The sequence below is a fragment of the Canis lupus genome, chromosome 24, assembly GCF_011100685.1.
Source record: "Canis lupus familiaris isolate Mischka breed German Shepherd chromosome 24, alternate assembly UU_Cfam_GSD_1.0, whole genome shotgun sequence".
Taxonomy (NCBI): Eukaryota; Metazoa; Chordata; class Mammalia; order Carnivora; family Canidae; genus Canis; species Canis lupus.
This window is the reverse complement of record NC_049245.1, coordinates 16,701,712-16,714,585: the sequence shown is the minus strand read 5'-3', so window position 1 is coordinate 16,714,585 and position 12,874 is coordinate 16,701,712. Positions and strand designations below refer to the sequence as shown.

The 12,874-nt window shown below is 51.5% G+C and overlaps 1 protein-coding gene and 1 long non-coding RNA gene across 7 annotated transcripts; one reads left to right on the top strand and one right to left on the bottom strand.

The window, feature by feature from the left end:
- Window positions 1-580: 580 nt before the first annotated feature.
- On the bottom strand, window positions 581-9,192 carry LOC119877465. Its single transcript, XR_005377642.1, has 2 exons — window positions 8,467-9,192; window positions 581-7,813 (listed from the first exon to the last, which is right to left on the bottom strand). It is a non-coding gene; the product is annotated as an uncharacterized LOC119877465 (long non-coding RNA).
- LOC119877464 lies at window positions 5,397-12,606 on the top strand. Of its 6 annotated transcripts, XM_038571678.1 has the most exons (4): window positions 5,853-7,071; window positions 7,251-8,721; window positions 9,134-9,371; window positions 9,763-12,594. In XM_038571678.1, exons 2-4 carry the CDS (start codon window positions 8,456-8,458, stop codon window positions 9,844-9,846), a joined length of 588 nt encoding a protein of 195 aa, XP_038427606.1. In that variant the 5' UTR covers window positions 5,853-7,071; window positions 7,251-8,455; the 3' UTR covers window positions 9,847-12,594. The 6 variants fall into 6 exon arrangements, 2 of the variants coding, with proteins under 2 accessions (XP_038427606.1, XP_038427605.1); XR_005377638.1 differs by having other exon boundaries at window positions 7,251-7,448; window positions 8,428-12,594; XR_005377641.1 differs by having other exon boundaries at window positions 7,251-9,361.
- Window positions 12,607-12,874: the final 268 nt, after the last annotated feature.

Sequence of the window (12,874 nt, the reverse complement as noted above, 5' to 3'; positions counted from 1 at the left end):
AAGTTGTAGAAAAAGATAAAAAGATCAATTTTTTGAGATAAATAAAAGCTCTAATATAAATTATCACCAGTAAGCTTTTCATACATATATTTTTGACCTATTTTTTTTATCAGGTGTGTCCAATATTGTTGATGCCACCTACCAAATGTAATTCACTTTGGCTCCTGTCATCAAGGAAGATTTTCTCCTCTCTACTACTGCGTTTGAACCTATACATGATTTTTTCCTGAGAAATAAACTTTAGGATCTTGAACCACACCAAGCCTTGACCCCAGGCTGAAATGAGCCATACTAGTTTCTTATTAGGCTAAATCCTCTTTGTGCATATCCATTTTTAAAAAATTTACAAATTAAACTGTTTCCCTCACCTTGACACCTCTATGTCTGTGTCTGCCTCTACCTCTATAACACACACTTACTCAAATCCTATTGAACCCCAGACAGCAAGAGACTATAGTCTGAACAAAAACAAATTATGTTGAAGGTGTAGGGCATATATCATGGCTACAGGAAGGTCAAACTTCAGGAATGCTTAGCTCCAAACAGTGAAAGCAAAGAGATAAATTTGTCAACTTGAAAATGTCCCTTTCCTTGACTAACCGTTTTTTTTTTTTTTGATAGTGCAGAAAATTTGAGGTTAAATAAAGATATTTTTGAAAATAACTCCTGTGTTCCTAAAACACGAACGAGGCAGGACAGACATGACAGTGACCTGCATCATTGCAAAGGGAATTTCTGAGGCAGTTTTAATGAAGTGGCAATTTTGCAGACAATGTAGAATTCAAAAACACTAAGGAGATGTTAGGCACCAACATGCCACGCATGTAAAACAGCATCTGGCAGTTTCCCGTTTGAGGACTCCTGTGCCAGCATTTCACTTAGATAAGAAAAAAAAAAAGTCTTTTTTCAGCAATCTTCTTACATGCTTTAATTTGACACTATCTGAAAGTGATACTTAAGTTGTGGTAAATCACATTTAATTTAATTGCAGCAGTCTGCTTGCTATTATTTTACTATTGCTTCTTTTCTCTCTAAGCTCTCCAAGACCCCGTGGAAAATAAAATAGCCCTTAATTGAAATGCTTCCCTGCTGGATGACTTTTTGCCCATCTAGGTCAATTATTCTGACCTATGCTAAAGCAGGAGCAGTCATATTAGAAGATCATGGAAAGCTAAAAAATACAACTCAGCTCTCAGAACTCGGCATTTGCCTGTTTTTATCTCACTTGCTCCAGTGTAACTTCCTTGAGAGTCTAGATCTTGTCTGGCCCTGTATCCACAGCACCGTTTCTCTGCCTCGGTAATGTCTGAGTAATGAGTTCATAAAGTGCCTGCTAACTGTGAGGCTCTGGGCTAGGGCCTGGGGATACAGATAGAGAAGACCCAGACCCTACCCTCTGGGAGGCTAGAGGGAGGGAGGACAAGTGAATCGGTGGTCACAAGACACGGTTGCCAGGCTACAGATGCGTCTGTGTACTGAGAAACTTTGTGCTGGATACTGGCTTGTCCTTCATATTCATGATCACTCTTTCCACAGCAGCTCCATGATGCAAGAGGAGAGAAGGAGACCGGGGTCCACATGAGTTAGTGAATTCTCAGGGTTTCATAGCTACTTGGTGGTCAAGTTGGGATTAACAGCTGGGTCCCTCCAGACCATGACAGAGGTTGCCATGGAGGTGCAGAGAAGAAGGGAATGAAAATCACTGTGGGGGCAGCCCCGGTGGCTCAGCGGTTTAGCACCGCCTGCAGCCCAGGGCCTGATCCTGGAGACCCTGGATCGAGTCCCACGTCGGGCTCCCTGCATGGAGCCTGCTTCTCTCCCTCTGCCTGTGTCTCTGCCTCTCTCTCTCTCTGTGTCTCTCATGAATAAATAAAAACCTTAAAAAAAAATCACTATGAATGGAGATAGGATGGGGGGAGGGCAATTGGCAAGGCAGAGTATGCACCCCAGAAATGGTGAGGAATCAAAATATTTTATGTATAATGATTAATTCTGGAAATAACCTTCAATACCTGAAGCAACTTCCTTCACTCGAGAGACTGGCAGACCGTCACTGAGATCCCGCTCAAATATCTCTAGGGACAGGAGCCTATCTCCTCATGGGGCAGGGAGCCCTTGGCACATTCTGACCACACCATCTGCTCCACTGGGGAATCATTAATCAAAATGACGTTATAAAGAGGAAGGAAGAAGCTCCTATTTGTCGGAGTATATAGGTATATAAAATTCTTAACAAAGGCTCAGAGAAATAAGATATTCTAGATACTACCACTCAAAATGCTATGCCATGAGGAGTTGGCAGGGTCCAGAGAAAGACTTTGTGTGGATGTCTGCCTGGAAAAAACAATGGATGTTGAAATTTAGTTCAAGAAAGAAAAAAGAGGATACTTCAAATGATGTCAAACCGAGCCTTTCCATTTGTGTGGGCCAAAATTAGCTTGTTGAGAAAGAAGTGCCAGGTGGTCTATGACATTCAGGGTATTGGTAGCCTGAGAGTAAGGTAGAAATCATATGTGACAACACCCACCAGGGCAGAGCTGCACACAGTGTGGGTCAGCAGGCTAGGACTCACTTTCTAATCTTCCGGCTCCTATTTTCCTCATCTGCATAATGAGGAATTTGCTACAGATCTTGCTAATGTCCTAGAGTGGGTTCTAATTTTATTTTACATTGTTTGTTGCAAAAAAATTACCTTTTTTCCTCTAGATCTGATATAGCTTCCTGGATGGAGAAGCATTTTCCTTTAGGCATGTTTTCTAGGAGTCTCTGGATCTAATGCAGTCTGGAACATTCAGCTAAGAATCTTCTAAACACTTTAGTCCCTTTCATGGGTCCATGGTTTGGGCCACCTTCAAGAAACAATTTCACCATTCTCCAGCCAAGCTTGGAGATGGGAGTTTGTAGAGAAACGAAAATCTGGGCTATAGGGGTCTCTGGAGACTGCACCTGAGGTCCAGCTATGCTCTGAAGCACTGAGAAGAGGGGTTTGCTCTATGCTGTTCTCAGAGCTGGGTCCCAGTTTGAGGAAGCAACTGGAGCCTCTTCCCTCTTTCATTAGGCCCATTTGCATCCCTTCCAACCTTTGGTTTCTCCCTCTCCACCACACACTCAATCCATCACCATCATATTGCTTAATTTTTCCACCACAGAAGCTATGGGTGAAGGATATTTTCTGGGTGGCTAGAAAATTCTGCATTTGACCATATCTTGGGTCGTCTTTGGTTGCGTGCTGGACGTGGCATTTGTAAAATATTTGTTGAAACAATTTAAGGCCAAGGATAATATTCCCTTCTTCCGAAGAGGATTTGATTTGCCTTTGCAAAGGACCTTGGGGAACACGCCACCTAAGATCGTTAATTCATGTACAAACTCTTTACAAAGCAGCATAGAAATAGTTCAATATTTTAACAATTAATAGGGGTGTATAGTTGTCTCCTAAATGATTATCAGCCTTGACTGTCACCACTACTTAGAAAGGTGAAGTTCTTGTTAATATGGCCATGTAACACATTGCCCCCAAATGTAGGATTTAAAATCACCACCACCACCACCAGTGATTATCTTTCATAGTTTCAGTGAGCTAGTTCAGAAGCAGCTCAGCTGGGTGACTCAAAGTCAAGGTCCCTCGCAATGCTGCAGTTATATGTCTCCTAGGGCTAAAAACCCCACTTCAAAGAGGCTTCACAGCCAAGGTTGGCAAATTGGTACTGGCTATTGGCTGGAAGTATCAGTTCTTCTCCACGTGGGTGAGAGCAACTTGAGTGTTCTCACTAGGTGATAGCTGGCTTCCCCCGAAAGAGTGATCCAGGAGGTCAAGGCAGAAGCCACAATGCCTTTTGTGACCTCGCTTCAAAATTCATACACTGTCATGTCCACAATGTTCTATTGGTCCCCTAGCACCAGCCTTGATTCAATATATGGGGGGAACTGGCAAGGACATGAATACCAAAGGTAGGATCACCATGGGCTGTGGCGGAGAATGACTACCACATGTGGGGATTAGGGCTCCCATCCAGGTCCATCCGATGGCAATGCCCTTGACCTCACTGTGCTGCCCTCCTCAAGCATTCTCTTTGAATTTGGGGGTCCTTCTGAAAGGGAGATTACCTAAAGCCTGCAACAGCATGGAGTAGATAAGCTGATTATATTAGGAATGCCGTGAGAGAGGTGGAGAAGCCTGGATCCTTGGGCCTGGTATAAGGGGAGAGAAACAGGGGACACTGAGCAGAAGACAGGCCTAAGGAGCAGAGCTGAGAGGGGCCAGTTTACGGCCACCCACTGCGCATTTTGCTTTTGCTGATCCTGACATCGGCTGTCAGAAAGTCTCTGTGGGTGAACCTTCGAGCACTCTTTTATACCATTAACAATCCTCCTGCAAAGTGTCCATTTGATGGGTTTGGATTTTCTTTGTGACAGGTTTCTAGAAGACACATTGACTTGTTCCTGCCCTCCTCCCCCAACACCGTTCCCCCTCGAAAGTCTGCAGCCTACCCAGTTAACCCGGGCCTCAGGAAACTGTCCAATTCATGTCGCTCCCGCAGGGTCTGTGGAACAGAGTCTCAGCTGGAAACAAGGCAGTGAGCAGCTTGATGTTTTTTCTCCTTTTCTTCCAGTTTATTCTATATTGCCATTTAATAAGTGTCTCTTTGGGGGTATCTCTATGCCCATTATTTAAACTCTGAAAACTGAAGCCCTGTGGCTTTCACAGGAAATAACCGTTGAGTCACTGTGGTGAGATATACAAATATTGTTCTAAATTCTTATCACAATGACCACTGGGATCATTTTTCACAGAACATAATTTTCATTATTTTGAAAGACAGGCCTTGAGTTGGGATCTAGAAAGAGGAGCTCTTTCCTTGGAGGTTTAAGCTTTCATCACTAGGTTTTTCCTACTCACATTTCCTTCTTTCCATACTCCTTTGTACGGCCTCCCTTCGTTTCTTCCACGTTATTGCTAACGTTACTAATAAGACCTTGGGACTCCTAGCTTGACAAGTAAATAACTGTTTACCTGCTTCTATCATTATTTTCAGCCAGGTCATTATTTGTACAAATAACCTCATTTAAGGCAAGTCCTAACTCAGTAGAGAGGACAAACATCATCCCATTTTGCAGATGAGGAAGACAAAGCCCCATAGATCCGTGTCTCTCTAGGGCTGCTTAGATCAGAGCAGGGCCTGGTACCTCCCCTACAGTGTGCTGCCCTCCCTTAGGATCATTCTGCCCCACCTGGGCCTGGAAAACCTAAGACTCTCTATGCCCGCATGTCTTTAGCTATGGAAAGTTCTGTTGGGGTGGGGGGTGGGAACTGCCTTAGGCCAGTTCCGTTCTGAGGTGTTCCGAGAGTCTGGTGGACTCTGTTATCTTAAAAATAACTATAAATCTTTTTTCCTTTACAGTTAAAAGAATAGGTAAAAAAAAAAAAAAAAAAAAGAATAGGTCAAACACAGGATTATGGAGAACAATTTAAGAACCAACCAGATTTATCGGAGTTGACATTTTGCTACAGATGCTTGAGGTCTGCCTGCCTCTTCTGAAATAGAATGCTACAGAAACAATTCCTTCTCTCCTTCCTCCTTGTGGTCTCCTTTCCAAGGCTGCCCCCATCCTGAATGGTGCCGCATGCATTTGCATGTCACTCTACTGTTACGCACAAGAATGCATCTTATATTACAGCCATCATCATCTCTGTGCTTTGGAAGAACTTGTGTGAATAGTTTTCTCCTGCATGTGCCCATTTGAGGCTCACTTCTGAAGGATGCCCCGGACTGCTTCGGCTCTCCTGAATGTTTCACTCCTCTGGTTGGGCCTGGATCATCTCATGAAGAATACGGGGAGCATCCAGGACATTAGCAGTTCCTACTGCAGCAAGGGCTGCAGGCTTGCACAGTGCCGGTGACTGCGATTCCCGGAGAGAGGCAGAAAGCAGGGACTAACCTCGTGCGTGGTCTGAGTTGCATGCACACCTACCGCCCAGGAGGGTTCTGAGAGCTCACGTCCCCCGACAGCCTGGAACTGGAGTCCAGCCATTTCACAGAAGGAAACCAGGCCCAGAGAAGAGAATGATTTTCTTAAGGCCACACTTCCAGACATTGGTAAAGCAGGGACCAGACAAGACAGCTCAGGACTCAGCACCACCGTGGCCCCAGCGCCCTGGTGGGGTTTTTCCTGCCCTGTTCATCCAGCAAACAGGCCACCATCAATTTGGTGATTTTCTTGCCTCTGCTCTCCCAGCAAACTGTGACCGCCCACGCCTGACACCGGCGGCCGCCGGGACTCCCGCGCCTCCCGCCTCTGGGTGAGTTGGCTCGGAGCGCCCTCCGGCGGCCGGCAGGGAGCAGCATTCTGATTCCCGATCGGAGCTGCAAAGCCGTTGCAGCCAAAGAGCTGGGGTCGAGCGAGGCCCTTCCACCGTGAGTGCTCCCCGGTGCACGCTCTGTACAGGACACATTCACTTGTCCTTGCATCCCCAGAAGCACTGGCTCCCAGCCGACAGTCTCTGGGTGTGCCAGGCACCCTGTGACTGGAGCTGCTGCAACCCCAGGGAAGGAGACGTGGCTCTTGCCTGGAGCGGTTTAACGTTTACTGGGTTCTCAAGAGAGGCACCCCGGGGGCCGCCAGCCGCAGAGCCAGAGCGGCCAATGCCGACCCACAGAGGCCTGGGGGCTACAGAGAAGGCAAGAAGGCAGTGTCCGCCACGGAGAGGCGGCCACAGAGATTTGGGAGGCCCCTCCGGGGAAGCCAGTGTCTGAGTGCTCAAGGAGAAATGAATTTCCATTGTGGGAGGGGACAGACCTGGCCTCCCTTCCGCTTTCCCCTTCTCCAGGGCCTTCTCCTCGTTCCCTTCCTCCTGACTCATCCATCAACTGCCCCAGTTGTTCTCCAAAGCGCCACTAGGCAAAATGTCCACGTGCCAGGGAGTTGGGCCTCTTCTGATAGATGTGCCCTCTCTGCCCCCTGCCATGCCTTCCATGGTATCTCACGCCCTCCCACCTGGATGCCTGAATCCTGCACCGGCCTGTGTGCTGTAGAAATCAATAGGGAGGCACCCGGGCTGCAGGGAATTAGGTAATTAATCCAAGGCAGCCTGATGGAGGAGTCCTATTGCGGGTGGAGGGGGTGGTAGGCAAAAAGTACCTGTCCAGAGGCGGGTTCCATTCATCCGAAATGTTTGGGATGTGGGTGGGGAGCTTGGGAGAAGGCTGAAGCACAGGGTGTTTGGTGAGGAGTACCTCTCTCTCCTCCAGGGTTCGTTTTCATGGGGACAATGTCACAGTCATCTGCAACTGTCATCTAGTTTCCAGGCAAAAGACAGGAAGGTAGCAGAATTGTCTTGAATCTCATCTTGACTTTGGTTGGCCCCAGCTGGATCATCTTGGGCAAATCACTTCACCTCTCTGAGGCTCAGTTTCCTTGTCTGTTAAGTGGACACGCTGCTTTATAAGGTGATCGTGAAGATTGGGCAAGATAGTACCTACTACCTCCCTAATGCAGAGCCTTGGCAAAGGAGAACTGTTATTAAGAGAAGCTCCCCGATTATTTGAAACACGTTTGATCTATTTGGATTCGTTACTGAAATCCACAATGCCTGATAGGTAGCTCACCTAGAGAATCACAGGGCATTAGTAGGAAAAAATGTAGTTCCCGAATTTGTAGCATGCTCGGGCTGCTATAACAAAATACCATATACTGAATGGCTTAAACAATAGAAATTTATGTCTCACAGTTCTGGGGATGCAAAGTCCAAGATCTAGGTCCAGGAGGGTTTGTTGATGGTGAGGGATCTCTTCCTGGCTTGTAGAGGCCAACTCTTCACCATGTCAGGGATGCAAAGAGAGGGAGAGAGGAGCTCCCTGGTGTTTCTTCTTCTGAGGGTACTAATCCCATCACAAGACCTTCACCCTCAAACTTCACCTAAAACTATCTCCCAAAGGTTCCTACTCCTAAAACTATCAGTGGGGGCTAGGGCTTTACCCTATGAATTTTGAAGGACATAACTCATTGTCACCTCCAGCCCAAGCCTTGGCATCCCCTGAGGTGCCCCCATGCCACCCTGGGCTTCTGGGAACAGGGAAATGGGACTTGGAGACTATTATTCTGAGATCTTCCTGACCTTCCTCAGCAGCTAAGTACCATCTTTTAGGTCTAAGATGGTGATCGTTAAGAGCTGGGTAATTACTGGGCACCCTATCCTGACAAAGGTGAACATGTTTTCAGGAACTTGGACTCATTAGACCTCACAACAAGACTTCGCTAAAGTGGCTCTGAGCACTACAGGGCCACACAGAGGAGAGCAGATGGGGCCGAGGCTCCAGAAAGTCGCTGAGCCAGTGGTTAGCCCCAACATTCCCCTTCAGGCTAGTCTGTCTCCCGTTCCACCTCCCTCTCAGGCCCTCCAGGCTCTGAGGGTCTGTCCCTCCACAGGCAGCTGCTGGCCAGTCGCCCAGGGGCCATGCCGCTCACCGGTCAGCATCACCGCCGGCAGTTGGCTCCCTGGAGACCGTCAGTTAAACCGACAAAGCCTCTGTCAGACTCCGCAGGGCGTCGCGCCATCTGCCGCTCCAGGCTCAGCCAGGAGAGCAGTTCCTGGAACGTTCGGGCTCAGGGAGGCGGCCAACAGTCACAGGGTCGGCCCCGCAGGGACAGGGCGTATACACGGGTTGCCCTGGGCCTGCAGACGCGCAGGTCCCTTGCTGCTGGCGGTGGCCAGAGGAGGAGGTGAGGATGGGGGAGCCGCCATCTGCCCAGTAAGAGGTGACAGCGCGCAGCGGGGCTGGGCAGGCTGACAGGCCTCCGGGCTCAGGCCCACCTCCGGGGGCTGGACTCCCTCCTGCGCCCCGCTCCAGGCCTCCTTGAGAGCACACCGGGGACAGGCTGGGACCCGGAGGAGGTGGGGGCTGGGGCTCGGACCCAGGGATTAGGCCAGGATCCTGGGATCCCACCTGTCGGGGTGGACACGGAGCCGACAGTTTCCCGGGCTGCTCAGAAGAATCGGATCCCGGGCACTCAGCTCACGGGGACGTTTCTGCTCAGCGCGTGCCCACAAACGCGTGGCCGTAAGTGTGCATTCACGGGGTGGCAGACACGCCGACCACGCCCCCTTCGGACACCGCCCTCCTCCTCCCTGCAGCCCCAGAGCAGAAGGAGGCCGCTGGAGTGGCTGGCTGCTGACCCGCTCCTGGGGACGAGGACGGGAGGCCAGCCCCCTCCCCCGCACCCCCCCCCAGCTCGGCCAGGCCAGGACAGAGCCCCAGCTCACCAGCTGCCGCAGGGACACGGCCACACCCGGGGCCACACCCGGAGCCGGAGCCGGAGCCGGAGCCAGAGCCCGAGCCCGGCTGAGCAGCCGGGCTGAGAGGTCAGAGCAGGTGAGGGGCCCAAGGACCCGCTCACCACCTGCACACACTCCCGGGCTCCCGCAGGTTCCCAGCACCTTCCTCCAGGCTCCTCCGAGGTCTCTAGTGCACAGGGAAGGCCTGAAGCAGCCCCCGAGCTCCTCCCCCTGCAGACAGGCAGCTCCTTCGGCTCTCACCCCCTTCTCCCCCCTATAAAACCCTGATCTCCACCTTCCCAGGCTCGCCCCACGCTGTACAGCCTCCCCACCTGCCCACCTGGGCTCTGGCCCTGCACGTCCAACAGGAAGGAGGTCCCTGGCTTTCCTGCCCCGTAGGGACCCAGGGTCATGGAAACGAGGCGAAATTTCCATGACCCTGTTGACGGTGACATTATTTTGTATATGCCCCCCACGCTTGACAACAGCCTCTAAGCAGACACACCAGTCAGCAGGTCGTCCTCCGAGCCGAGCTTGTGCTCGCTGCTGATTCTGCGCCAGCTGGTGTTTGACCGTGCTGCGGGCGTCAAGTGGTCAGACTCCCGGAAGGACCGCCAGGTGGAGAGATGCCGGAGGCCGGGCCCACGGGACCCTGCGCGCATCCCCGGCCCTGGCCACCCTGCCGGGGCCGGGAGGAAACCCGGGGCTGGCCGCGAGGCCTGCCCTCCCCCCACCCGCCCTGTCCACCCCGGCCTCCCGCTCTGAGCAGGACACGAGGCACACGGTTCTGAGAACCGACAGGCAGTGAGGACGATCAAAGCGCTTGGGCCTTTCACTCTCTCCTTTTGCCATTTCCAGGCCGGCGTGGACCGGGGTTGCGAGCTGATGCAGCGGCCGCAGGTGGCCCCGTGGGCGGCTTCCTCCCCCCACAGCATGACCCAAGCCCCTCCCGTCCCCTCAGGTTCACTTTTCCGCCTGGACGGAGCCTGGGAGAGCACAGGTGCCTCCCCGCGGCCCCACTGGGGCCAGGACAGGCCTCGGCGGACCCTGGAGAGACTCTGCGCCCCTGGCTTCCCGGGCCCCTTGTGCCCCGCGGGGCTCCCTCTCGCTGCCCTCCTGGTCTCGGCCCTCACGTCTGCCAGGCCAGGGCCTGGACTCAGAGGCCTGGAGCCTGCCCGCAGCCTCCGCCGGGCCAGCTGGGTCCGCGTCCTCGCCTCTCGGGCCTCCGCCTGCGCCGCCTCCTGAGTGGCCCCGGGAGAGCCTGAGAGCAGGGCAGACAGCGGGAGGGGCAGCCCAGGGACAGGACTCACCGGGGACTGCCCCCCGGGCTGCGGGCAAGGGTGAGCGCCGCGTGGTGCCTTTGCTGCGCCCCCCCCCCCCCCCCCGGAGCCACCTGGAGAACCTACCCCACCAACGACTGTGCAGGGATCGGGCCAGCACCTGGGGCTCTGCGCCAGGGCCGCTCCTCACTGGGATTCGCTGCCAAGAGACACGCGGAGCACCGCGGCCTCCCAGACCTTGGCCATCCGTGCACACCTCAGGCCTCCATCCAGGGGCTCAGTGAGGCCAAGGCCAGAGCTTGCTCAGCAGCCACCCAGGGAGCCACGTTTCATTCCCTCTGGACTTCCCACGCCCGAGGCCTGTGGACGTGGCTAGTGGGGCCACTTCCCGAGGAGGACTCTCTAGGTGAGGTGATTGGTGCTCCTTTCGGGTGTGTTTCCCATTACTGAAAACAAACGTATGTGACTGTTTCGGGTACCCTCACCTTGTAATCATGTTATCACCTGGGGGGCGGGGAGTGAAGTCCCAAGTTCAATGCTAAGCCCGTGTCTCTCTCGAGAAGGGAAGGAGGTCCTTGCAGGTGGGACATGATTGGGGGCACCGGGGACCTCGCCAGGGTTGGTGCGTGCGTGGCCCAAGCCTGAATTTGGGTTTGAGGACCTCTCTCTGGAAGGGTTTCATGACCAGATGGTCCTGGAGATGGCAGCACGGGTTTTGGTCTTCAAAGCATTTCTCTTACTGGGCCATGACTCTTCTCGTTTATTCTCTGTTCTCTTCCGTTCCGTCGTCTTTGGGGCTCATTTGCTGGTTGTTCACAGGGTGTTACAGAGTAATCCCCTTCCAGGGACCCCTATGCCCTGAGAGCTTATGCTGGCCTCCTCCCATTCTTTCTGGTATCTGCTCCTTTGGAGGGGCCATGCTGTTGTTTTCTAAAGATTCCCTGCTGGCTTTTCCTTTTTTCATAATCTGATCATCTTTAACACTCTCCCTTTTTATTGTCCCTGTTTTTTTCTGGTGACATTTTTTTGAGTTTTTACCAGATCCATCATTGATCCCCTGTTATCGTTGGCTTACAGTTTCAAAAGAAAAATATGGTCATAATGGGCTCCGCTGAGACTTCAAAAAAATAAACCTGGTATAGGTCTGTGAGCTTGGATTGGGTCGCCAGTACCAATCCAATCTTTATCCTCCTGTCTGTAGCTTAATCTTCTAAGGTTATGGTGACAGTTTAGTGTTTTGGTTCCAAAGGGCCAAACGAGTCAGAGCTGGCATAGGCACTTCCTGTAGAAGACTCGTTTTCTCATGTCCTTTCATATTTTCCAGGAAAAATGGACTTCATTTATTTCACTTACTGATGTTTCAATTCCTTTCTTGTAAGTGCCTTGCTGATTAGGGAGTGTCACTAAGTAGTTGTCATCCAAGGTCCAAGGAATGGCCAGTGAGACGTGAACCTCCCCTATAGCGGGTTTGTTACTGGTTTGTTGGGCTTTACAGGCAGTGACCTGCCACCTTCCTCATCCCTATAGTGTCTCATCATCTTGAAGTAGCCATTCCCCCCAGCTATGTCCCACTGCCCCAGTGGTACCAGGTGGACTCATAAATAAGAGCTGAGTTTGTAGGATGTCAGAAAGAAATGTGGCAGAAGAAGTGCAGGGACTGGAGAATCTCTGTGCCCAGACTTCTTTATGTCTTGTCCCCAGGGGTTTTATCTCCTCTCAGTGATGACCTGGCCACAGCCAGCTCCTACTGTAATTGGATCTCAGTGAGACCTTTGCATCCCCCCATTCCTTCCCACTGTGACTCATCCACAGTCACCTCCCTGATCTGCTTGCTCTCTGAGTCCATGCTGCAGAGGGAACCATCCTGACATTGTTCCTTGTCTTCTTTCATCTTGGCCTGTCTCCCACTGCATCCTACCTGTTCACTGTTCCCTATGGAGTCAGAAATGTCCCATGCTTTAGAGGTTAAAAAAAAAAAAGGATTCAGAAAGAGTGGTCTTCACAAGTTGAGGTAAGACCTCATTCCAGAGCTTAGTAATACTGGGCAGCCTCCCGGGAATTCCTGATGTCCTGATTTATTCCTGTCCTTATGAGACAGGATAAGCAGGAGGCCCAAGGAGGGTTGTCCCAGCCTGCCTCCTCGGAAGTCCTGCCCAGTGCACCTGGCCTGAGGTTTCCATGGTGATGGTAAATAAACTTTACCTGTTGCCTCTTCCATTATTGCCATGTCTCATCTCATTCTATTCCATAAGGAATGTCCAAATGTCATTAACAGAATTGGGGAATGGAGCCCAAAGGTGAGGGGCCAAACTCTGGAAGT

What these genes read in the sequence shown, in the direction of transcription:
- LOC119877464 (XM_038571677.1), top strand. Translation starts at nt 8,456, where the DNA reads ATGCCGCTCACCGGTCAGCATCACCGCCGGCAGTTGGCTCCCTGGAGA. An exon ending in GGCGGTGGCCAGAGGAGGAG is followed by an intron (nt 8,722 to 9,133) that starts GTGAGGATGGGG and finishes TCCTCCCTGCAG; the next exon opens with CCCCAGAGCAGAAGGAGGCC.